Source organism: Onychomys torridus, chromosome 7 (assembly GCF_903995425.1).
Source record: "Onychomys torridus chromosome 7, mOncTor1.1, whole genome shotgun sequence".
NCBI classification, from domain to species: domain Eukaryota; kingdom Metazoa; phylum Chordata; class Mammalia; order Rodentia; family Cricetidae; genus Onychomys; species Onychomys torridus.
This window is the reverse complement of record NC_050449.1, coordinates 95,649,822-95,677,257: the sequence shown is the minus strand read 5'-3', so window position 1 is coordinate 95,677,257 and position 27,436 is coordinate 95,649,822. Positions and strand designations below refer to the sequence as shown.

At 42.3% G+C, this 27,436-nt stretch overlaps 1 protein-coding gene across 2 annotated transcripts in view; it reads right to left on the bottom strand.

Moving 5' to 3' along the window:
- Ryk (receptor like tyrosine kinase) overlaps nucleotides 1-27,436 on the bottom strand; it is an 80,146-nt gene that overhangs the window by 23,563 nt on the left and 29,147 nt on the right. Inside the window, exons 3-9 of one of the 2 annotated variants that reach the window (XM_036193010.1) lie at nucleotides 23,856-23,955; nucleotides 21,351-21,485; nucleotides 18,702-18,755; nucleotides 14,402-14,546; nucleotides 8,096-8,196; nucleotides 3,134-3,268; nucleotides 947-1,033 (exon numbers count right to left, since the gene is read on the bottom strand). In XM_036193010.1, the coding sequence (XP_036048903.1) occupies nucleotides 947-1,033; nucleotides 3,134-3,268; nucleotides 8,096-8,196; nucleotides 14,402-14,546; nucleotides 18,702-18,755; nucleotides 21,351-21,485; nucleotides 23,856-23,955 (757 nt within the window). The remainder of the gene's footprint in view (nucleotides 1-946; nucleotides 1,034-3,133; nucleotides 3,269-8,095; nucleotides 8,197-14,401; nucleotides 14,547-18,701; nucleotides 18,756-21,350; nucleotides 21,486-23,855; nucleotides 23,956-27,436) is intronic. The other variant, XM_036193011.1, reaches the window with a different exon arrangement.

Here is a 27,436-nt window from a genome sequence, read left to right as displayed (position 1 = left end):
CCTGGGTCCCAGACAGAGAGATCTGTCCCCCCCCCCAAAAAAGGTGGAATGGGCTGGAGAGAGGGCTCAGTTGTTAAATGTACTGGCTGCTTTTCCACAGGACCCAGGTTCAACTCTCAACACCTGAATGGTGGCTCACAACGATCTGTTCCAGGGGTTCTGACACACTCCTCGGGGACTGCGGCACCCATGTGTTACAAATGCACACATGCAGGCAAGACACTCATATACATAAAATAAAAATAATTTAAAAACAAAAACAAAGAAAACCAAGGTGAATAGCACTTGATTAAAGAAATCTAAGGTTGACCCCTGGTCTCTGCATGTATATATACGTTTGTTCACCCACGGGGTGGGGGTAGGGGAGTAGTAATGGGGGGGTTGTGTCAGGCAGGCATTTCCTAGGGCACTATACAGTATGTAAGCGGACAAGATGGAGAGGGAATGAAAGATAAACAGCCCATATCTAAGGTATTTGGGATCTGAGGACATTTAATTGTTTTCTTTGTAAATGTCTGTATTGAAAAGTAAACTAATGACAATATTTTCTTAGATGAGATAACAGATGGTATGAGAGAGTTTTAACAGGGAAAACCCAAAATTAGACATAGCAACAGACAAGTTAATTTAATGTAATTTAACTACAGTTGGAACCATAACTAATAAATGTTTAGTTAAGTTAGAAAACTATTTCCTGGGTGGGAGGAGGGAGGATGGGGGGAATCCCTGGCTGATGTGAAATTAAGTTAATTATAAAATAAAAATACTATAAAAAATGTGTCCTTTACTTTGTGAGAAAAACTCCATTCTCAAAAGTGAGCCTGTGAGTCCCACTACTAGAACTAATTCCAGTGTCGGGCACACACTGAGACAGAAGACAAAGTTTTGCTACCTTGAGTCACCTACACAAAAACTATTATGGAAACAGCACACAAGAAAACCCTACCTTTGACTGTTTTTACGAATGTTTGTTTTTCTTTATTTGGATCTTTTTCATCTACTAAAATCCCATGGAAAATACGCCCAAAAGTACCTAAAAGGAAAAATAAGTTAATGAGGTCACATGATCATCTTCCCAACATCACAAAGCTTTCTGGCAATGTGTAAACCAGTAACCCAGTCAGGTGAGCTGCAGCAGGCGTCAGCCCAGGTAGTCACCTCAAAGCAACCACAAAGGGAGAGAAAGGGCTTCTCCTTTCTGCTGCTGCAGACTTTAGTGAGGAAAGGGCCAAGGAAAGCAAAGCCTGACTTCAGGGGTTCCATGCCTTGTACCACCAAGTCTCAGACAGGTGACTGGACTCTCAGGTCATTATAGGTCAAGTGTGTTCCTAAAAAGCTCTTATAGCAGAGAAATTATGACATTTCTGTGGGGCAAAGCAGTGGTTAAAACAGAGATATGAAAATCCGCACAGATTTATTAGTAAAATATTTTAATTTTAATCTTTTTTTTTTCCTTTTTCTTTCTCTTTTTCATTTGGTTTTGTGAGTCAAGGTTTCTCTGTGTAGCTCTGGCTATCCTGGATTAAAAAGGCTTTCTACTGAGATGGTCTTCAAAAAAAAATTAATGGCATATTATTCTTTCACACAAGACTATTTCTTAACTTTTGTCCTTCCATAATTTAAAAGAAATGCTTGAAATGGTTAAGCTTTGCTGTGGACACCACATACACCCTGGGCTTTATAAAGTCTGTCACTGTATGTGCTGAAGTTACTGGTGCCCATGTGGAAGGGCCCACTGAGGCACAGAGACAGGGTAACGTGGATGCCGCAGGCAGAAAGGCTTCAGAGAACCTTTGCTTGGGGCTGTCCTTTGTGCCTCTGCACAGTCAAGGGAGTTCCTCTGAGGTAGAGTGGGAATGACCTGCTGCTGTCTCCTCTTCCCCACACCTAGCCCCACTTTACATACCCCAAACACAAACTTTCAAGGCAAAACTAACTGGGCGAACCCCACACTAGAAGCACATGTGTACACAGATCACCCTACCACAGGTCACGGTGTACAAATTCACTCACACTCTGTCTGGATATCTGGATAGCTCTCTTTAATTCTGTCTAATCTGACAGGTGAAAAGTGGCATGTAAACTATCGTTTGATTTGTACTTATGAGATTTCCAGTGAACCTGACCACTTTACAAAATATTAGCCAGCCATGTTTTCTTTTCTGAAAGCGGAAGTTCCAAAAACATCAAGGAAAATGCCTGGTTCCAAATTTCCTCAAATTATAAGCAAGTGAGGTTACTTGCTCCATCCTGTTCGGAGACCCAGAAAACTGTAAACATAACCATTAATCCTGTAGGAAATGCTGTCTGGTTACCCTCTCCAGACTGCAGACAGATCTAAAAAGTAGTTATTCTTAGAAAACCAACACTGAGAAACAGACCAGGAAAATAACAAAACAAAGCAAAAACAAAAAACAAAACCCTGCTTCCATGAAGGACCATTTGCTTTTAAAGCATTTGAAGTTCCTTCTAACTTCCAGGAGTCCCAGCCAACAGAATGGATTCACACAACCAAAACCATTCCATGGTGAGCTGCAGTGGAGGAAGCGCAGATCTGCTATCTAACACTGTGAAAAGGTCAGCGCAGTATTTTATTGTGAATTGCTGTTCTGTTTCACCATCTCCTTAATCAAGACCCTAAAACTCAAAACAGAAAGCAAGGACCTGCAAGAGGGCTGAAAGAGGACTGGATATGTCAATACAAATTCTGTTAGTCCTCCATGTGCATAGTTTCATCTCACCTCTCAACTAGTCCAAGAGTGATCAAGACCACTATGTTGTCAATTCTACAGAAACTCTAAGATACTGTGTGCTTTCTCTAAGGTCACAGAGGTGACAAATCTTGGGGATGAAATCTGTGTCTAATCCCAAAGCCCATCCATTCATTTGATTACCCACAATCCATGAGTATAAAAAATTAATCTGAATATTTCAAATATACCTGCTGGGTACTGATCATTTAAATAAGAATAAATACAAAATACACACAGATAACAAATACTTGTCTGTGTTTTATCACAATTCAAAATCAAGATGTTCATCAAAGCTGCTAGGGTACATTGAATGAAGTCTAAAGAAAAGCAAAACAAAATCTTTTTTGTAACAAAACTGAAAATTTAGAGAAAATAAATACCTTCTTGAAGAACATCTTTCAGTGTTATCCTCTCCCTGGATATTGCTATATCCTTCACCTTGGCTTTGGCCTCCAACAGAGTGACACTCCGCAAGTCGTTCTTCTCTATCCTCAAGGTAGGATAACCTGAGGAGCCAACAAAGCCAGACCAAGCAATATAAATACCCTACTATGGCACTGGAGTCAGTTAGTCATTTACAACCCCAGGACTTAAGGCACAGCAATGAATACTGAAACAATATAAAAGCAAACAACTGTATACACAAACCAGGGAAGCTACTTATGAAGGACACACAAGATGTTAAGAAAAGGGAATAGAGAGAGAGAGAGCTCAGTGGTTAAGAGAACTGTCTGTTTGTCCAGAGGACCCAGGTTCAATTCCCACATGGCAGCTTACAACTTTTTAACTCCAGGTCCAGGGGATCTGACACACTCACACAGATGTACATGTCCGCAAAACATCAATATACATAAAATAAAAATAAAATTTAAAGGATATTAAGGAAAAACATTGCCATCCACTACAAAACTACCCCAAAATGTCAAAATACAGAGTTAAAATAAGAAATGCTAAAAATATGACTACTATCACTTTGAATGACTTTGAGACAAATGATATAAACTTTGATTACAGACTTTAATCCCTCTCTTATTTAGTTCTTCCTTCCAAATGATTTTCAATATAATCATGTAACAAAAGACCTTTTCAAATGAAGAGATATTTTAAAACAGATCATTTCTAACAAATTACTCATTTGGACTCCCACAGTCTAGCCTGCTCATGTCATTTTGAGGTTCAAATTTAAGTTCACTCAATTTCCATCCATTCTCAACACAATGACAACAAAAATAGAATTTACAGCCATAAATTCAAGTTTTCATGACAAGAAAAAATTTAGGATAAAAAGGGGTTTGGGATTTAGCTCAGTGGTAGAGAGTTTGCCTAGCAAGGCCCTGGTTTGGTCCTCAGCTCTGGGGGGAAAAAATTAGGATAAAAGGAAGGACCAGTGTTGGCAATAGAAACCAAGATGGCATTTTTAATGACAGGTAATAGAAAGCAAGCAAGGTGGGGGTGGGCAGGTAGAGGAAGGGAAAGGAGGGAATGATACAATTACATCTTCATTTTTAAAAAAGGAATGGATCATAACAATGAGCATCAGAGGCTGCCAGAAGACTATATGAAGGCTCTATAATTTCATAATGGAAGTATTCTGGCAATGCCTGAACCCAGTGATAAGTCATTTGTGTAAGTTTAATTCTACCTAAAGTTCTCTGAGTGTTGTGGATCTGTGGTTTGGTCTGTTCTGTTACCCTGGAAAATTCTTGGCCAGTAAGTCTTCTGTTTTCGAGTGTGTTTTTTCTGCCCCTTCCCTTTTCTTTTTTCTTTTCTTTCTTTCACTAGCAGCCTGTGCTGACTTAGAACTCATGATCTGCCTCAGCTTCCCAGGTACTGTGATTATAGGTATGTACCAATACACCCCACTCCTTTTTTCCTGTTACTATTCTGTTTTAAACAGGGTCTCACTATGTATCCCTGGCTGACCTGAAATTCACTATGTAAAGCTGGCTGGCCCCAGATTCACAAAGATCCAGCTACCTCTGTCTCCTGAGTGCTAGGATTTAAAAGTGTGGCACTACCATGTCTGGCCTTTTTATTTTAGTCATAAAATGTGTATTTATATTAAGCTTTTTTTTTTTTTTTTGGTTTTTTTTGAGACGGGGTTTCTCTGTGTAGCTTTGCGCCTTTCCTGGAATTCTCTCTGTAGTCCAGGCTGGCCTCAAACTCACAGAGATCCACCTGTCTCTGCCTCCTGAGTGCTGGGATTAAAGTCGTGCGACACCACCACCTGGCTTATATTAAGCTTTTTGAACAGTGTTTTGTGGGGGATGGAGAAAAAGATCAGTGTTTAAGAGCACATGCTACTCTTACAGAGTAAGAGATTAGATTCCCAGCACCCACAAGGCAGCTCACAGCTGTCTGTAACTCTGGTCCTAGGGGACCAATGCCCTCTTCTGACCTCTGCGGGCACTCCATGCACATGGTCACATACATACATGCAGGCAAAACACTCAGACATATAAAATACCATTAAAGATTAAAAAAATTTTAAGTGTTTTGTTTTCAGCATCTATTAATAAATAAATTATCTGGTTCTTCATAGTAATGTCCACAATTAAAAACAAAAATAAGTAAATTTCATATTAATGACAAATTTTTAATATGTAAACATACTTTCATTGCCTTGCTTAAAAGAAAAAAATTTAGCACATATAGTCACTGAAGAATCTATTTTGTAAGGTCATTTCCACAGGCCCTAATAAGCAAAACCTGGCATGTAAATCTTAAAAGCAATGGTGCACCTTTCTGAGCAGGTATGACTTTCTTATCTACCATGGCATTTTCATGAAGGGCTCATTATATTTCTTCTTTCTTGAGGGACAGTAGGTGCTCTAAGGATCTTTCTCGCCACTGTCTGTGTGAAGGAAACAGGTCAGTCATGCAGAACTGGCCTCTCTGCTCCTTGGCTGTCATTTATCTTCCCTGTCTCCCTTTGTTACATGAACACTGCAAGTCCTATAGCCCTGATTACATCCAGGCTAATTATTTTGGGTTGGAACATCACATCCACAGGTACAAAATATCTGTTTGTTGCACTTTTTGTACAGCTGTTTCATCAGTGGATTTAGGGGAGGATTTGGGCTACCTAACGGTAAAGTCTCCATTTCCCTTTGTTCTTAGGGGTTTCATCAATGATGATCTTCCTAAATAGAGTATTTTGCTAAAGACTATAAATGTCATTTTCTAATTGCATCATTCCTTTCACTTTTATTAGCTGGGAGCCTTCTGTAAAGAAACGTTTGTCCTAGTCACCCAGTACGAGCTCTTTATCCTGCAATACAATTCATTTAGCCAGCTGTCAGAATAATAAGGTATTGATGGAGCTCTAGTTATCAATTATGCAAAGCAATATACATTTATGGATTATTACACATCTTTTGTTCCAATCCACTGCAGTCATTATTCTCTTGGCTATGCAATGGCTGCATCCTTGGTCAGCAGGAGCTTCAATCTGCAGCAACATGTCTCAGATTTACTCTGTTCATTTCCTGACCCAACCTGGAATCAGCTCTTTCTCCTAGCAAATTTGATTCTTTTTGGTGGGACCAAAATTTAGAAGGACCATAAGAGTGTGGTGGTCTGAATAAGAATGCCCACCCCCATAGGGTCATATACTTGAATGCTTAGTCACCAAAGAATGGAACTGTTTGAAAGGATTAGAAGGATTAGGAGGTGTGGCCTTGTTGGAAGAAGTGTGTCACTGGAGGTGGGCTTTGAGGTTTCAAAAGTCCATGCCAGGCCTAGGTTCTCTACCTGTGGATCAGGATGTAGCTCTCAGCTGCTGTCCAAGCACCGTGCTTCCAATCATGATGACAATGTCTGAAACTGTAAGCAACCCCCCAATTAAATGTTTTCTTTTATAAGAGTTGCCTTGGTGGTGGTATCTCTTCACAGAAATAGACCACTGAGTAAGATAGCGAAGAAGACAGTCTTGGTCTAACTTTATTAACAAGAAAATGCCAGCCCAAGGAAGACAGATAATTGCCTACAAAATCCTAATTTATCAGCCACCTTTCCAAGTCAAGACCTTATCTGTGGTTCTCTGGGCTTTCTTTATCTTGTTTTGTTTGTTTGTTTGTTTTGTTTTTATGTTACCTGATTCCCTACTATATCTAAATTATATTCCAACAAAGACTACATCATTACATGCATATTTCACATGACACTATATATAATAAATCTGACAAGTAATTATTTTTTTTTAAAGAATTACTTTAGCTAGGCAGTGGTGGTGCATGTCTTTAATCCTAGCACTTGGAAGGCAGAGGTAAGTAGATCTCTGAGTTTGAGGCCAGCCTGGTCTACAGAGTGAATTCCAGGATAATCAGGGCTACATAGAGAAACCTTATCTCGAAACCCTTGCCTAAAAAAATTAAAATAAAAAAATAATTACTTTCCCAAAAATACCTAACAATGAAGTGCATGAAAACAAAAATGGGCTGAAAATGGTTGCCCACATAAGGCCAATGTAAGCTAAGTGCTAGAGTTCCAGGCTAGCCTGAGCCAAAAACCAGTTAAGTGAAAACATTAATCAAAATTCTGTTAATAAGAAGGAAATTTAAAAAAAAAAAAAAAGGAAATTAGAGAGATGGCTCAGTAGCTTAGAGCACTCAATGCTCTTCCAAAGGACCCAAGTTCAATTCCCATCACCTAAATCAGGTAGTTTCCACTGGCATTCATGTGCACAAGCCTGCACACACATGTACATATACACACCACGAGACACACACACACACACACACACACACAACTTTTTAAAATTAAAAAGAAGGAAATTAAAAGCTAGGGATGTCAGTCAGTGGTAAAGCACCTGTAGCATGTGTGAGGGCCCTTGGGTTTGATCCCAGCATGGTGGGAGAAAAAATTTAAAATTCCATGCACATAACATATCAACAGTAACTAGTTTGTATTAGATCAGAAGTCCATGTGAAGGACTGGTGGGCAGCTCTGTGACAAAGAACATGGTTGGCATGCTGGAGACCCCAGGTTCAATCACTGCAAGTCCTTATGTGCCCTGTGAAAATACCAGCTTATTCTATATAACTACCTGAAAACCTTCATTTTGGATTTGTATAGAATTGATTTATTAGCTCTTTTAATGTAATTAATTATGGAAATCTCCCCAAAGCAAAACTAGCTCTAACAATTAATTTTTACATAGCATACTCCAATTTTAAAATGTTTTATTCAATGCTATAGGAAACAAAAACTGAAAACCAGACCAACTTTTACACGAGTTAGATGCTTGTACATTAATTCCACAAATACACTAACCACGTTAGGACGACTGACAGAGACCATACAAGGCTTTGCAACAGCTGTAGAATTAAATTAACTCTTACTGGTGACGGGAGTCGCATTGTTGGGTGTGTCGGCTCTCAGATACTGAGTCGTCTGGGTGGATGGCTGAGATAGCCCTTGGGAACTACTGCTGGCGCTGATGCTGCAAACAATTTTAAGAAAGAAATATTTGACAAGTAAACCTCAATGAGAAATTTCTTTTGCATACATATAAAATGCATGTGGCTTTATAACCTGCCTAAAAATTCTGATAGAGATGACAATAAATGCATACATCCCTATCAGCATTCCATACTGAACTCCAAAGCTACTTCACAGTGTAGGACTCAACTTAGTCTTTCATTTGTATTTCCAAAATGACCAAGCATGTCACCATAGAAAAACTGTTCAGAAATGTAGGTGGAAGTCCTCAGAGAGCAATTCTGAACCTCACACAGAGTATGACAAGGAACTATGGCCCATCTCTCTAGAAAAGAGCCCATGTCGTTCAGATGAACTGGTTTTCAGAAGAGGGGAGAAACAAGCTCCTTTAAGTAACAGCCCAAATCAGACAAACTTCAGATGAAGTAGTCACAATCTAAAACAGTGTGCCATGCACAGTGTGGGAAGCAGTATCCTAACTGGCTCATTGTTTAATTATACACGTTTCCCCTCATCACCTCTCCTCACCCCACTTTCTTGGAATTCACAGTACTCAGAAATCTCTACTACTTGAAACATTATATCACAGCATACTCCTAAGTAAGAGGAGACCCAAAGGCAGTGGGCGAAGATCTTGTTAATCAGGTGTTTGCAATTACTATAAATCAGTGGTTCCCAAATATTCTTCCATCTTTCCAGAGGGTAGCACCCACGTTCCAGGTCACATCCTGGTCTCACTGCCTTATTTCTTTTAGTTTTGTAGCCGTGGGGAAGTAAAATAGAGAGATTCAGCAGAGAGTAAAACCAGATAGCCAGATAGGACTCCTGTCACTACAGAGGCAGTGGAGCCCAGGAGAGGCTCCGAATGTCCAATGTATGGACAGACTTTGGACTGACTGCTCTTAGTACCTTATCGCTATATTTTCAAAACCTAGTGATCACAAGGAAACTGGTGATCAATGCCATATAATCTGGAACACTTACACATAAATTTTATTTTATCAGTTTCAAGAGACCAAACATACATGTGAAAGACATAGAAATAAAATATCCACACAATGAGTACTGTAAGTTCTATGTAGCCTTTTGGCACTAACAATACAATTTAGAATTACCCACTACTGTGGCTAAAGTACTGAGATAGGGGTGTCTTCAAATAAATATTTAGAGAGCATTTGTATACACAAGCCATTTTGCTCAGCACATCCTCCATCTGAAAATGCCTGTGTGTCTAATGGGATGCCCTCAGCATGCCTTCCCTGGAGATGCTCACATTTCAGATTACCATCTTCCTGTGAGCCTGCAATCAGCTTTGTTTCCAAGCAACTTTGCTGAAAGGACTTTCAACTCAGTGAATATAACAAAGATTTGTCAGGACATTGTGTGGTCAGAGTTCTGGAAGTTATTAAGTAGTGATTTATGTGAGTTTACATATGTTGTTGGTCATAAGCAAATGGAGAACATAAACCTTTAAATCATAATTGCCAACACCACCAGCTGCACAGCTTAGGCAAACTATTCAATCCTTCTGGAGCCTCAAACTCTTTAGGGGTGGAAGGAACATAAAGCTACTCCCAACAAGACTGCTAATAGAGTTCCATGGAAGATGTGTAAGTAAGTACAGCACTGAAGACATTACATGGCCCTCAGACACACTAATAGTAATAGTAATAATAGTGACAGTAATAAACTATTACTATTTTATCACGAGGAATATCATGCATCATGTCCCCAGTCTTAGAATGATAAGAACCTATAAGGTACATGTTTTTGCTGGGTACTTCTCAAGGATACCACTAAAAGTCAAATTAGTTAGAGGTTCAGTATTCAGTACAGGGGTGAAGGGTTGCATCTCGAAGGGGAAACAGATGAGGAAATTCTTCCACAGAAGTGGAGCAAGAAAACCTACCTCACAAGATTTCTGTGAGGCTCAAATTTATGATGCATGTGAAAGCTCAACAAATATGCCCTGCAAGCAAAGGTACCTATGGCTGAATAAACTTCAACAACTGAACAGTAGGTGGCACACTTGGGTCACCTAAAAATGCTTAAGATTGTGAGCAGTCAAGTAGCCTCAGGGCTATCTATGTCAGAAATGCCCAAGAAAGAAATGAGCAAAGCAATGGTGGAGAAAGAAACTTTCTTTGGAACCCAAAACTTACTATTATGAGAAAAGCAAGGTACAGTCAGAGACCTGCCCTGGACACGCATTAAAGCCCACACCTGCATAGCTACATCACACGTGGTAGAAAACAGATTAAAACGTGTATTTGCTAACGCTTAATAGTTTAAGACTAGTCTGAATTAATTTGTTTTTCATAAGCAAGTAAGCATCCTGGTTTAGAATAAGCTAAGAATGTAGACAAAGATCTTCAAAATACTAAATTCTTACTCTCTGTTTTTAGTGAGTCATTCATTTATTCAATTTATCGAGTGTCGATCAGGTGACAGGTGCAGCTCTGGCTGCTGAGGACACAGCAGTGAACACTATGTGGTTTCCCACCCTATGTTACAGCTGGGACTTCTTGCTGAACGTCTCACTGAGGCAGACCACAAACTCTACAGGGACAGCTAAGTACCTGTTCACCCTGCTTTCTCCAACACCTACACCAGTGCCAGACACTAGCATTGTATGACCAAATGAGCCCCTATGGGAGCACAAAACACAGTCAGTTAACTACCCGGTGAAAGAGAAGCCACATTCATGGAGTGGGAAGACATAAACCAGGTAGAATGCTTGCTTCTGACATGAGCTGCTGATACATGGTGAATGTGGGATTATTTAGTGTAGTAAATTGACTTTTCCTCTTCTATTCTTTCTTCAGTCAAAAGAGCTGCTGAGTGTCCTGGATAGTTTTTTGTCAAGCTAGAACTGTTTCAGAAGAGGGAAGTCAACTGAGAAAATGCTCCCATCAGACTGGCCTGAGGCAAGCCTGTGAAGCATTTTCCTGATTAACGACCATGTGGGTGGTGCAGTCCCTGAACTTTAGGCTGGGCAAGCCAGTAAGCAGCACTCTTTCCTCCATGGTTTCTACATCAGTTCCTGCCCCGACTTCCCTCTGTGATCGGGTATGATCTGAGAGTTACTAATTAAAATAAACTCTTTCCTCCCCAAATTCTTTTGGTCATGGTGTTCTATCATAGCAATAGAAACTCTAAGCTGGGTGTGTTAAATACACAGAGAAACCCTATCTCAAAGAAGAAAAGAATGCTAGGACTCTGTATATTACTGTATATGCCAGTCTGATACAACATTAAGTATAAATACAAATACAGGAAAAACAGAAACACTTTGTCACTGGTAATGGTGAAGGTAGTGGGGTGCTGGAGAAAAATGGAAAGAAGAAAAGGAAAGTGAAAATACTGCCAAATAACACATCCAAGCATCTCATATGCAAAGAACTGATCTCCCAGTCACTAACAGGGAGGCCGCCAAGTGCAGCTGCAGACCCATCTCTCTGGGGGAGACAGACACTCTTCTGCCTCTTTAGGACAAACTCACCTGATGTAACAGACTACAGATCAGTTTGCTGTGTTAGGAGAGGGAAAGTCATATGATGGACTCCATGTGTCCCTGATGAGAACACACCTCAGGGTAGCTCCACCCTCTGCCTCTAAAGAAACATGACACTGGCTTCTGGGTGCTCACAATAAATGAACTCTCTAACACGCCCCCCTCCCCCTGCCCGCCCGCCCCAGTTCACAGATTCCATCAAGCCTCCCCAGAACAGAGCCTGGCATACAGCAAGCATTCATATAAATGTAATACAGAAATGAACAGAATGCAGACTTCCTGCTCTGCACTAGTCATAACAGTACAACCCAGAAGTCGTTGTCTTTAACCTGCTTCTGGGTCCCAACTACACAATTAGCAAGAAGACTCTATGCAGAGAGGAGCAGCAGGTGTCTCTCCAGTGCTGTCAGAGCACTGCATAGGAACCTGGTCACCACCATTAGCTTGCCTGGTGTGTATAACTGCAGGGGGAAGGGGAATATGTAAAGAAGCCATGATAAGCACACTGCACCTTTCTGAGAATGAAATCTCCCAGCGGCACTTGTGTATGTAGGGCTGAGACCTCCTACCCTCTTGTGTCGTTTCTTCAAACCCTACAATCTCTGCTTTACAGGGGAGGAGGCTGTGGGGCTAGTAATAGAAGAGCTGGACTTCAGATACAGATGGCCTGGCCCCAGCTAGCCCCTAACTACCAAGCTGTGCCCTAAAAATAAGTAACAATATAAACTGCTTTTATTCAGACTGGATCTAGAAACCCAGAGAGTTTGAAGCTCCTGCTCGTGTGCTGTGACTACTTACTTAGCAGGAAGACACATGTATTTCACGGAATCTAAAATTTACCGACAACTTAGGCCTGTGTGAATTTGTGGCCTTAACTCACATACTCGCAGTCAAGGAATGCAAGTCTATGGGCATGAGGACAGATCTGTGCCTGTTAGGAAGTGGAGTAGGAAGATCAAGACCAAGACCAGCCCGTGTTCTATGAGACACTGCCTTAAAACACACACACACACACACACACACACACACACACACACACACACACACACACAAAATATGACTTGTGACTATCCTGCTCTTCAGTGGCTCCTGTCACTTATATCATCTCTCAAAACTGTATACAAAATGTTTAACACTTTTATCTCAACTGCTTCCAAATGATAGTTCATCTGTTAAATCAATGAACTCAATTATCACAGTGTAAACCAAACATTCTGAAACACAGCATCCATAATCTAGTTAGCTAGCTGTCAACCTGACATAGCCTAGAGTCATATGAAGGAGTCTCAACTGAGAAGTGGCCAATCAGATGGGCCTGTGGCTATGTAGATGAGGAAACTAATGATTGATGTAAGAGGGATGTATATAAGGAAGTTAAGTGGACAAGAGTGAGAAAGCACGGCAGTTACCATCCATCCTCCAGTTTCTGCCCCAGGTTCCTGCCTTGATTTCCCTTAGTGACAGACTGTGACCTGAAAGTGTAAAATGAAATAAAGCCTTTCCTCCTCTAAGTTGGTTTTGGTCACTGTTTTACCATGGCAACAGAAAAGCCAACTAGAGCATCTGCACACGTCCCTTTGCATCCCCATCACTTCTCTTCTTTCCCTACTCAAGGAAGGGAAGGAACACACTGTAGATGAAGTACTTAGGAGTGAGTACTGAATCCAACCTGTTCCCCGACCTTTCCAGAGGAGTGTTTACCACACAGGTCTACCATACAGTGTTAGGACAGAGAGTTTAGGGAGAAAAGACATTGCTCTCTGCGTGAGAAAAGCTTAGACATTTTTGTTGTGGGAAAGATGGTGATGGATCTGGAGTATGAATTATGGGTTTGGACTGGTGGAAAATCACCATGGCTCAAATATGAACGAAAGCTCTGAAGGGCAAGGTGCAGGGCACAGGGTGAGGGGTAAGGAGTCACCCAACAAAGCACAACTAAGGATTCAGTAAGAGAGGTAGAAAGGGTTCAAAGTTCAAAGTCAAATACAATGCTGAGAATGTCTTTAGTTGGTGCGTAGGAGTCACTAAGGATTGTGGGTTGTGAGCACACATCTACCATTCCATCTTTACCTCTCACTGCATTCTGCTACAGTGTCATCTCTGACTCACCCAGGTGAGGCAGGCACCTTCTGCATTCCCACACTACATTATACATATCACAATCATCAATCCTATACTGTAATTATGGGTTAACATCAAAGAACCTTGATACCATGAAGTGTATCATTAATCTTTGTAATCCCAACACTTAGTGTGAGTATCTATTCAGGGTATCTCTACTTTGCTATACATTAGGATCATCCAGGAAACTTTAAAGCACAGTAGATACTCAAGTGGGGAGGTGAAGAGGGAAGGCAGGTGGGAGGGAGGGGTGGGGGGAGGGGGTTGGGGGGATCTAGAAGGAAGGAAAGGAGCAGTTTCAAAAGGCAACTGGAGTCTGGAGGCAAGTCAGGATAATGAAGATGTAAAACATTTGACCTCTACTTCTCCCCAGGTTATAACTCCACAAAATTTAAAGGATAAAAAGACAAACATAAAGTCAGTAACTAAGGCATCTTATTTCCTCTTTGGCTGTGGCTGGGCCATCCTCCCTCCTCCCCTGCGTCAGTGTGCATGGATGGGGGTTGGGGGCACTCATGCATATGTAAGCAACTGATTTTATTTTTTTCCTTTCCCAAAACATGTACAATACCTGTCATCCAGTTCAATCCTTTTCATACTATGAAGGTGCAAAACGGCTAATATTATTGCTACAAGAAATATTACTGCACAGCAAACCCCTACACTGATATAAAACACACGCGTGGAAGTGGTTGGAGCTGCATGTACAGGATCATCTGAAACAAAAATAAAAAGCACATTAGGCTTTTTCAACAAAGCTGATGGCGCGCTCTGTCCTAACACAGTGAGTGGCCCCTGTTCCTCACAAAAAAAGACCTGCATTTCATCACACTTATTCTTTGATAAAAGCAGATACCCACAGCGTAGTGCTCACATAAATTTTGGTGTTTTTGTTATAGTCTTAAGAAAAAATTTTAAATAAAAGTTCTGCTTAATAAGAACCACAGTCCTCACAAGTGGTATATACGAAATGCCACAGTCCATAAGACATACAGCAGAGCTGTCCCACAGAATGCTCTGCAGTGAAGCAATGTTCTGCGGCACATTTACAGAAACAGAGAAATGGAACATAGCATCCAGCACAGGAGCCACTTGCCGCCTTGGCTATGTGGCATGAAAAACAAGAGTAACTTTGCCATAGCCTATTTTATATCATGTTAATGAATTTACAGTTTTGAGGCTACATATAGCTAACAGTCAGCCTGCTGGCCAGACAGCACAGTTCTTCTGATCAATAAATACTATTTTGCTTCTTTGATTTTTTTTTGAAAGGTTCTATTGATTAAATATGATGATACCCAGCTAATGTTATTCTAAGAAAAGAAACAGCTCAGGAATAGGAAAATTAATTCAACGCACAAAAGACTACACCACACACACAACACTCACTCTCTCTCTCTCCCCTCTCCTCCCTCCACAGCTGATCAGAGGGCAGCAGAAGGTAAACTATGAAGGGGCTCATGAAGGCGGAAGTATACATATTATGAGCAAAACTGACGAGACAGAGCTGCAGATGTTTCAACCGTGTATTCACATCATGATCCTATTTTAAAAGTACCCAAGAAATGTGGAGTGTATCCCGAATGAGACGAGCAGTCACTGCCAGGTATCAAGCACAGCAGAGACACGCAGGGTGGCCTGCTGAAGGCACGCTGGGTGCGGCAGCTACAGAGGGAGCAAGAGCAGAAGCTGGAACAGATCCGGACGTTAAAGGGCCGTCCAAGAAAGAGGCTTCAGTGGCTTTGCTGGGAGAGTCGGGGAAGGCGGGGAGTGAGTAGATGTGAAGCAGAGTCACAAATCTTACAGGCTCAAAGGAAAATGAAGCAAAGCTTTGGCTTAAGGAATCACTTGGTGCTACCTTGACAAAGATATAAAAGAAACAGGTTGGAGAAGGTGGAGAATTCTTGACTGTTTTTTCCCTTGTGTACAAGTTATGTTTGAAATTATGCTGTAGGGATGTCAGATTAAAAGAGACAAGTACTGGGTGATGGGAACAGCTGAGTGAGTTAAGAATTTGCTGCACAAGCCTGGCCGTCTAAACTTGGAACCCACACAAAAGGCCAGGTGTAGCGGTGTGCACTTGTAATTCAGCACTCCCATAACAAGATGGAAGGTGGGGACACGAGAATCACCCAGAAGTTTATGGGCCAGCTAGAGTACATTGTATGCTGGAAACAAGAGAGACCCTGACTCAAACAAGGTAGAGAACCAACCCCTCCAATTCTTCTCTACTTCTATAAGCGTGCTACGTGCACGCACATGTACACACACATTTAAAAAGAAAGATACAGAAACGTAGGATAGGTCAGGACAAAAAATTAAAAGTTACAGTTCTTAAAAGGAGGGGCAAGGGTTTGTGTGGAAGGGAAACCCAGTAGGAATGGGGTGGTGGTGGATATGATCAATATACATTGTATACATTTGTGAAATTCCTAAAAAATAACTAAAAATATCATATTTTCTAAAACAGTAAAAGGAGAAACAAGGTTGTGTCAAAAATCCAAACTCGCCAGGCAGTGGTGGTGCACACCTTTAATCCCAGCACTCGGGAGGCAGAGGCAGGTGGATCTCTGTGAGTCGAGGCCAGCCTGGGCTACAGAGCAAATTCCAGGACAGTTAGGGCTGTTATACAGAAAACCCCTGTCTTGGGGGAAAAAAAAGTCAAACTCCAGGCTGGGCATGGTGACATCTTAGCACTGGGAGGAAGGCAGGGCAGGATTCTGAGCTTGAGGATAGCCTGCGCTACATAGTAAGACTATGCTCAAAAACCAACAACCAAACAATTTATGGAGTGGGATGCCTAGCTGCGGCCCAAGTGAAGACAAGACTCTTAAGAGCTTCTGCATGCCAGGGAGCGTTGGGAAGTCTCGGGAGGGGCAGAAAAGATCGAAGGCCTGCACGGACAATGTGACTCAAGCATGGCCAGGGCGGAGCGGTCCGCTGGGCAGACTGTCCACATGCACTCTGTCAGCGTGTATAACTGCTCCTGCTCCTCACTCCGACGTTAGCTGTCAGAACCCAGCTGCCCTGCGAGCCTCAGGCACTTTCTTCAGACAGCTGCTGCCTCTCTCCTTCAGAGGGGGGTTACACACCCCTCCCCTGTGCGCTCCTGATCTCTCAGCCCACCACACTGTGCTGCTGTCACTGCCCAAGCCTGCTCCATCTCCCTTAGAACATGCTACCAGTTAGAAGAGAGTTAAAAACAGGCTAAATAACACAAGAAGGATGTATACATGACAAACTCTATAGGAAAAAAAAAAGATACAATTTGATCAATTAATAAAGAAGGAGTGTTTCTGGTGAACATAAAATATATATTGACCACTGTGTAGAGGCTTCATTTAGATCCTGAAGAAGGAAACGATAGATAGTTTAGGCACACTTAGGTAAATTTAAACACATTAGGCAAAGTTTCTAAGGAATTTCTATTTTGCTAAATGTGACAAATCAAAATGAGTGTGTGTTGGGTAACTAGGGGTTTTTATTACAGTGAAATATTTATGAGTAAATAATGTGATATTTGGGATGTGCTTTAAAACACTTTTTAACTCCCCGCTAACCCATCAAACTGGAAGTAGTGATGCATGGAAGAACATGGTATATGGGATCATTACTTAAGACGTGAATATCCACCAACGCATACTCTGAACTTCCACATACTTGCAACTTTCCCTGAAAATCTTGTCTATTTCTATAAAGATCATCTGGTACTAATGCTATCTTAGGGAAAGAAGAACTCAATAATGTGTTCATAAGAGAAAAAAAGAAGCCTGTTAATAGTGCCTAAGTATTATCCATAGCAGGAATAAACAAACAAATTTAATAGGCTTAGTAAAATTTCTTCTCTGTGTGCTTAAATAATATAAACTTGGGCTGGGAGAGCAGGTCAGTAGAGTGCTTGCCTAGCATGTATGAAACCCTGGGTTTAATTCCCAGCACTCCAGAGGTAGAGAAATGAGAATCAGAAGCTCAAGGTCACCCTCAACAACATACAAAGCTCCAGGCCAGCCTGAACTAGAGAGTGTTGGTCTGTATGTCTGTCCCATCTCTCCCATTGTGTGTGTTATGTCTCTGTCACTGTGACTCTTTCTCTTGGTGTGTGTGTGTTATAGGAAGGTGTTTATATGTGTGTGCATATGTAGAGACCAGAATTTGACATACAGTATCCTCCTCTATCATTTCTTACCTTACTTTTTAAGACAGATCTCTCACTGAACCTGGAGCTCACTGGCTGGCTAAGCTGGCTGGCCAGCAAGCTCTGAAGATCTGCCTCTGAAGATCTGAAGCTCTAAGGGCCTGTCTCTGCCCCTCTACCACCTCTCACCATCCCACGCCACACAGTGCTGATGTTACAGGAGCATACCTCAGCACCCGGCTTTTATAGGGTGCTAGGAATCTGAACGAGTCGTCTCCATGCCCCCATAGTGAGCACTTTACCAACTAAGCCATCTCTCTCTCTCAAAATACAACATAAATAACATAAATCTGCATTTTCACCTAGATGAAATTAGCTACGGGTTGGGCCCAGGCTGTGAGTCAGATTCTCTAACACTCTGCTAATGGCTGTCTTATATTTTTAATATTCCTTCCTTTATTGGGCCTACCTGAGAAAAAGCACAATATAAATTATTGTTCCCAAAAGGTATGCATTAGTTAGTTGGTGCTGTAAAAGATGTATGAGTTTGAATTCTCACAATCTTCAGTATCCTAATAGCTTCATTTGATCTATGTGTCAATCTACAAGCCACCAGCAAAATAAACTGCAAACTAACATCAGCACTGGGGCAGGCCTCAGGCTTCATGCAATCATGCTCACATGCACTCAGACACTCTTCACTCAGGATGGAGACAGGTAAGACAGTGACACTTACAAATAGTTCTGCTAGTGTTTCTGTCCAAGGCTGAAGTTTTTACTTCTTCAAGTTCTAGATTAAAAAGGAAATAAAAATACTTCAGAAATTGTTTTCCATAAGAATCCTTATATACTAACACATCTTCTGAACATTGAACTAAGTCACAGGTGTTTGCTTATAAGATAATGAAAACTACTGTACCATTCCAATAATCATCAGTGCAATCATCAATAAAGAAACAGCTTATGCCGGTTACTTATAGAGTCCCAATGAAACAGGTTTCTGTGGTCAAGAGTGTAGAGAAACCCACACACTCATACTGTCATCATGGAAACTCTCAGCACAACCAGCTCAATGGAAAAGCTCTAGAATTCTAGAGGATGAAAACTTCCTGACCCTTAATTCTCACCAACAAGATAAACTTCCAGGGAGTAACAACTCTTAGCATTCCACACAGCACAGGTGTGCTTGCTAGTGCAGATGTTTAAGTGCCGTAGGCTAGGAAACCAGATAAATACAATAGGATCACATATTAAAGTTAAGAGTCACGAGGAAAAAAAAAAAAAAAAAAAAAAAAAAAAAACTAGCTGATTTAAGTGGACAAATTACGCCCACCAAATTAAGAAGGTGGTATATATTAAATCTAAAACGGAACAGTTTTCAGAAGTCAGGCATGGTGGGTGACCTTAACCTCAGCTGCCAAGGAGGCTGAGGCAGGGGGATCATAAGTTGACTTGGTTACATAGTGAGTTCAAGGCCAGCTTGGGTAACTTGGCAAGACCTTGTCTCAAATAAAAATGCTAAAGTAAAGTTTGGGATGCAGCTCAGTGGTAAAGCACTCTCCTAGCACACCCTGGGTCCAACGCTAGTATCCATCCATCCACCCTCCATCCATCCATTCTCACTAAGTCTAGGTGGCCTCTTCAAGGCCCAGTGTCCTCATGCCAATCACATAAAGATAAGGTTGGAGTAGAGCCTCTATAGTCCCCCTTAGGCTTTAAACTTATTTATATCAAAGCAGGTATATAACTCATAGAACTAAAAGTGCACTAAAGCGAAGGGTGCTAATTTGTTATTTTAAAATGTCTCTTTTCAATGCAATATAGCTTCTTTGTTGCTATGTATCTTAACATCTGCCACTGTAATTCATTTGCTGACCCTGAGTGTTTGGATAACACCCAGCACTAATTTCAACTGGGAAATTTGTAAATGGACAGTTTCATAAAGAAGCCAAGGACACAGGTTTGCCTCTCAGCTGCAGCACCTTGTCTGAGCTTGGCCAGGTTACTCAGATGTTCTAAAAACATACCACCTGGAGCTAATGTAAGGCTACATGAGTTTAGTGCACGTAGAGCTTACAGACCATGGAAAAGCATCCATCGAGTTTATGTGTGGTGGTACTGTATTCCCCGAAATATTGTGTGTTCCCCAAAATAAACTTATCTGGGGTCAAAGAACAGGACAGCCACAATATTAAACATGAGGATAGGCAATGGTAGCAAACGCCTTTAATCCTAGCATTTCAGAGACAGAAATACCTCTGGATCTCTGAGTTCAAGGCCACATTAGAAACAGCCAGGCATGGTGACACACACCTTTAATCCTAGAAATCCAGCCTTTAATCCCAGGGAGTGACGGCAGAAAGTAGAAAGATTATATAAGGCGTGAAAACCAGGCACCAGGCTAGTTAAGCATTTGGCTGGTTAAGCTTTTAGGTTTTGGAGCAGCAGTTCAGCTGAGAGCCAATTTGGATAAGAACTCAGAAGCTTGCAGTCTGAGGAAACAAGACCAGTTGAGGAACTAGCAAGGTGAGGTAGCTGTGACTTGTTCTGCTTCTCTGATCTTCCAGTATTCACCCCAATAACTGGCCTCAGGTTTGATTTTATTAATAAGTACCTTTAAGATTCCTGCTACATTTATGCTTTGTTTTGTTTCTACCTTAAACAGTAAACACTTCTACCTATTTGTAAATTCAGAAACTTAATCTCTGTGCTACACGGAGATTAGATAACCTTTAAGAATTCTTAAAATTTCAAAACTCAGCCTTGGTGGGCTAGAACTCACTAGTATCTGTGGTGATTTTCTGAGCAATTGACAATATAATCCAAACCCCAAATAGCTAATAATTATTAAGTACCCACATGTGACATCCTAATTCTAGGCTAGATTTAATTATCTTTAAACCCTCTCTGAAACAGCACCATGTACATTTTACAGCTGAGACCCTGAGCCTCACAGAGGTGCAATAACTTATCCCCCACGCTGAGAAGAGCAGAGATGCGGTTCCAACCCAGGCCCACATGACACCCCAAAGTGAAGCTCCTGCAGAAGCCAAGTTCATTGAGCAAAGGCTTAGCTCACAGCCGCTGTGGCCCTCATGAGGTTTATCTTCCCTCTCCACTTCTCAGCCACACAGGCTCCACTTCACACTCCTAATGGAAACACTCAAGCAGTTCTACAGAGCTGAGAACCACAGGCTGAGTGGGGCTGAAGGAGATCCAGGCTCACACTATCCGGGGCTAGCCCAGAATTCCATCTACTAGTGTGCTTTCATTGTCTCACAACTGTAATAAAGACTTGGCCATCATTAAGTCTGTAAACAGACAACACAATCTTCCATGGACCTCTCATTTACATGGAACACATTTTGTTAAATAAATGCCTTACTTTTGTAGCACATTTTCCTTCGTTTAAAATTTAAAACTGTAAAATTTTTTGAAGAATTTACTGTCAGGTTGAGCTGCATTAATATCATGACTTCAGAGTCTACTTTGCCGGTACAGGAAAGCTCGACCCGAAACACTGTTTAAAAGAAGAAAGAAAATATTTTAGAGTGCTAAACACCAGGATCAATGCCCCAACAGTACCATTCAACGTTTTATTTCTGCCCTCAAATAAAACAAATGAATACATTTAAATGAGTGGACCAGAGAGAAGCTTTCTGAGACCAAATCACCACAGCTCTGGGCATTTCTATTTCCTTCACTGAAGAGTGCTGAGGAGGAAAGCAAGGCTTGCCTGTGATTTTGTCTTATACATTCTGCTTTCCAGTACACTGATGCCACAGAATGACAAGGCAAACTCTGCTGACCTGCTGACTAGTCTCACTAGCAACAGGAACAAAATTACACAGTAAAAGGAAAGACTATGCAGTACCAAGTACAATCATATATTGCTCCTAGCATTAGGAGGATGTACCTGTCAGGAAGGGAGTGTATGCATTGCTGTCGCAGGGCTGATATGAGAAGCCCAAAATAAAACACCATATTCCTAGAGCAGGGGCACCCTTTCCTGCTGTCTGGTTAACAAAATGGGGGGAAACCAAAGCCACACTGAACTGGGTGGCCCGGGAGTTCCTATTTGACTTAGAGCTATGACATACGGATGTGCAAATATATACATTAGCACACCTCAATGACATAGTAAGAGCATGTTTGTAAGTACTCTCTGTGGAAAATGGGTATGTGTATTTAGTAATCACATTAAAAAATTGTCTTATCCAACAAGTACCCCTAGGAAATAAAGACGTTACTGGGGTAAATTATAATAAACCTATACATGAAATTATAATAAACCTATAAATTTTAATAAACCTATAAATGAAACTGACAATTCTTGATATGAATTAAAACCACTGCCCTTCTAATAGGATCAGCTTTAAAAAGTATTTCTAGTGACACTAATGATGAAAAAGTAGATTTTAGTAACTTTTTTATCTTTCAGCTTAAGATTCCTTTCTCAGAAATTAAGAAAATGTTATTTCACCATCTATATGAGTGGGTCAGAGATTTAGGCATTTCTGAACATCCTTGCTAACCAACAAAAGTTAACCCGCCTTCCAGCACTGTCTTAAAGCCTAGATGAACGTGTGCCACTAAGAATGGGGGAATAAATAAGTGACTGAAACTGCCAGGAAACTCTCTTACGCTTTCTTTAAAAGAATAATAATAACAACAACAATCCATCTTAAAATATCCCACGTCCCAGAGCCTTTCTGTGTTGCTTGGTTTTCCTCAGCTTGATACAAACTAGAGTCCCGGAGACTGGACCCTCCAGCTGAGGAACTGCCTCCATCAGACTGGCCAGGCTCGCTGTGGGGCATTCTCTTAATTAATGACTGACACGGGAAGGCCAGCACTGCAGGACGTGCCAGCCATGGGCAGGTGGTCCTGGGTCGAATAAGAAAGCCATGAGTAAGCAAGCCATGGAGAGCAGGCCAGCAAACAACACTCCTCCACAATCTCTGCTTCAGTTCCTCCTCCAGGTTGTTGCTTTGAGTTCCTGCCTTGACTTCCCTCGAGAATGGACTCTAGAAAGCTGAAATCAACCCTTTCCTCCCCAAGTGGTATTATGACAGCAACCAAAAACCACCCAGGACATCTTTCAAAGGGTCTGTTTGTATGCTGTGACGGAGGTGGAAATAAAACATTCAGTCCATTTAGTCAGCCACATACTGAGCACCTATTGCATACCAACTGCTGTGCGAGGAATAACCAGATACTGTAATAAGTTTATTAACAGTCACATGCAAGTTGGTATGGGCAGGAAGCACAGAGGAGTTAACAACTGGCAGTGGACCAGGAAAAGGATGGTGCAGACTTTGCATCTTATAGAATGGATAGATGGGAATTCCAAGCAGAAATAAGGGAAAGACAGTTCCAAATTGAAACCAACATGTACAAAGGCCTGGGTGTGAAAATTATATACAAACTGGAACTGCTGTAATGCCAGGGCGTGTGCAAAGGCCCAGAGTATAAGAACTGGACACAGAGTGGACTCCTGGGGTGCTGGAACACGGGCAGTGGCCAGGGGCAGGTGTTAATGGATGCAGGAAAAGCTGAGGAGTCTGAAATGAGCCAGCTGACTGGAGCAGGAGGCACTGAAGGACTTGATGCCCTGTGGTCAGATGCAAATGTACAGTGGCCACCCCAAGCCAATGGGATCAGGTAGGACTCAAACCAAAGGGAGTAAGAGCAGAGGCAGGGACTCAGATGGAGATGCCAGCAACACAGAAAAGGAGCCAAGGAGGAGCTAAGCAAAGATAGTTCTACAAAGACGTAACAGGATTCATTAAAAGTGCTTTTCAAAGACAGGCACTCAGTAAACTGTCCTTGGAGGGCCATGAGGGAGACAGCTGAAAGCAGTATGCTAAGTCTGTCTTCACTGGCTCACCTGATAAAGTGCGTGGGACTTCCCCTTGAGCAGAAATATTGACCTGGGGCATGCCCATAGCCACAAAATTGTCTACTTGGAATCCCAGCTTATATTCAACCTGTAAAATGAAGAGAGATAAAAGCATTGGACCTGTGACAACAGGAAGGATTTCGTTAATGAGCTCATTAATTAAGCAGGACATGAGCTATTCGCAGGTGCAAACAATCCCACTACCAAAAAATTCCAAAGAGCAAGCCTCTCTAATCCCAGCACTCACAGGCAGAGGAAGGCAGACTTTGGAGAGTTAGAGGCCAACTTGGCCTAGATAGTGAGTTCCCCGACAGCCAGAACTACAAAGTGAGAACCTTTCTCAAAAAAACTAAATAAAAATAATAAAACTAAAATCATTCTAGGAATTTTCAACCAGATGAAAATTCAACCAAAGGCTATTTAGTATATAGAACAGGACCGCTCTTTCACTAAAAGCTACCAGCCTTCCTGACAACAATGAGATAGCCAATGATTTACTGTTACCCTGGAGAGGAAGCATTCACCCTCTACAACTCACCACAACACCCTGACTGCCACCAAGGGGTGCTAGAGAGCTATCGCTAAGGTGCCCCCAGGCTTGTCAACAATAAAACATCAAGAGGATGACCGAATAGTTATGGCAAAGTTATCTCGGAACAGGACCATAAAGCCAGGGAAGGCGCATGAAGGAAATTAGCATGGATCTAGGATCATGAAGCCATGTGACCTACACAAATAAGCAACTTTCCCAAGCTTCAGGTTTTTAGAAAATGAGGATCATTCCCCATGAGGAGCAAATGTGTTGACAACATAGCACACCTGTGACAGCGCCTCAGGGCCCTTTGCTAACTGTAGACCTGGAGGCCTCAGAAGCTCACCAGCCTCCTGCCAACCCCGGGGATTCTCACACAAACCTCCTCTTCTGTGCTGTCAACACTGAGGCGTGCCTTTCTGTTCCCCATGTAAGAAACCTCAGGATTCTCACAGCCTCTCATACTCCCAACCTCTTCACAGCCATCTTCCTCCTGTTCTCCCCCAACGTGGCTTTCCCTTCAGGCACCCTCTTCTTCCTGGTGTCCATTTTCTACACCTGACCACTGGGTCTACACGTGGGGTCAGCAGCCGTTTAAGGCTCTAAGGCCCTAGCTAGCTGTCCTGTGAAATCACCCCTCCTACTCTGAAGCTCACTTCCACCCGTGCCATCCACACGCTAACATGCTAACAGAGATTTTGACCGCTAGCTCACTTTGTCCCCTGCCACCTTTCTGTTAACTCTGAAACGCAGTGTTCTTTCTGACATATCACTCAACTTCTCCATGTCTAAAACAGATACAAAAATATTGTCCATTCCATCTAAGGTCCCAGCACGACCTCTGACCACCCACCTCTGGTCCCTACAAAAGCCATTCTTTGTGTTCACTACTTCAAGTCAGACAACATTTATGAGGCATGTTTATGAGCCAAGGGTTGTGCTTGTAGAAGGGGAAGGCAGTGGTCAGTTAAACTACTTCCTTCCTTCCCGGCACAGCCAGACCACTTGGCTTCATGTTCCTGCAGCCTGTGCCCCAGCACGGACATCACTGACACAGTCATTCTAACACCTTCCGCTGGTTCACTCCTTGTTCCACGTGCTGGGATGGCAGCCCCTGCAGGCCCACTGCCCTTGGCTGAGCTTGCTGGGGGATACCCTGGAGAACTGTGTTTACACATGATGAGGACCCACCACCCCCAGTCCTGTGCTCAGTGGCTGTTCCTTCTTCAACCTCAGTGACACTCTTTACTGATGCACCACATGCTACCTTCTCCTTCACTTTCTGCTAGCACAGAGGAATCTTTTTTGTCCTTTCCAGCATCAGGCAGATCTGTCAGAACTCTTCACTCTGGTTCCAAGGAAAGCTCCAGCCTCCTTATCAGAGGATGAACCCTTCTCCCCATACACTAGGCTCCAACCCATTTTGCCACAGATGAGATCTCAACTTGTCTCTCACTCCCCTTTCCCTCCAACCACCTACTGGACATATCCACCTTGTAACCCTACAGCCTCAAATCTAAAATCCAGAGTTGAGCTTCCCTTTTTACCAAACTCACAAAGTTTCTGCAGCATGCCATGCTAGAATCCAGCCTCAGGCCATTGTCCTTAGCGGTCTCCTCTTATAGATACAGACAGGCACCCTTCTGAGACACTGAATTCCTAGCTAAAAAACACTCTGGGGCCAGGATCTCTCACTTGAGCAGTTAATTACTTGGTGCCACAAGCTGCTCCCCACTCCCTTCCCTGCCTCCTGCCTGGGAATCAGAGAACCTGATATAGGTGTATGCTCTGGAACTTACTCCATCCTCAGATATAAAAACAAGACCCCACCTTTATCACATGGGCTCTGACGCCTCTCCAGAGACCCTGCCATGCTCTCAGTCTCTGGTACTAGGGCCTGAACTCTCCTTGAGGCCCCTACCAGACTGTTGCTTCTGTCTGTCCATGGCATTAACGGCTTTTCTAGAAACTCCTTACTTCCTAGCAATCCCCTGCAGTGTCCCTCTTGAACAAAACAAAACCTTTCAGTCTCCTTTATCAAAAGTCTCAGTTATAAACAGAGGAATAGCTGCCCAGGGACCAAAACACCTAGGAGAGCAAAGACTAGGTATAGCCAAGGAGTCGATGGGCCCTCATGGCAGAGCTGAGGGCAAGGGGCATCTCAGTGTAGCCCCAGGGAGAGGGAGAAAGAGAAAAGAAATGAGGAGCAGAAGCAGACAAGGTGAGAGAGGCTGGGGAGAGCACCAAGACAATCCACGGTGGCTTAGAGGAACCACAGGAAGACGCATGGAAGCCGACCCTTTGCCCACCACTTCTTCTGACAGGCTGAATGAACCTGGGAAGCATCACAAGGCAACTCTCTCCTCCCACCCGGGTCCTTAGGGTACCTAATTTTTAAATGTAGTTTTCGGAGTCAGAGTAGACTGCCAATTACTGAAATCCAATTGTCTCTACATTGGCAAGCACTAATCTGTAAGGAACATCACTTGTCAATCACCTTTGAAGAAACAGATCTATTTAGAAACTACATCACAGACTACCAAACAAAATACTCTGAACAGCAGTTGTTTATCAGAAAAATAAATGAACCAAAATACTTCAGAAAAGTTACTAGAGAAACTATAAATATTTGAGTAAGCTAAAAAATCAACATGTTTGGTATTTTTCCCTTACTTGGAACACATGGCTATGTGACTAGGCAGATGATGAGCAAAGCTGTCTCCTCTGGAACACAGATCTAAAGTGAATGTGCCTGCCTGCGGTCCAACAGCCTTTTAATTCCTCTCAAGTTGCCAGAGCTGCCTCTCACAGCTATCCCACCCCACTGGGACACAGCAGCCGGCCCCCAGAGGCTGCTGCTGGAGCTCTGACAAGCTCCCTGCACACTCTCCTGGACTGAGACCAAGGAGAGTGGGTGGTGGAGTCTTCTGCCACATCTTAGTATGTTTCTGCCTTCTGGCACTCAAGCATATCTACTGACACGTAACAGGCACAGTTCATGTTTTTTCTTGAACACTGGGGAATTTTCTGGAACATA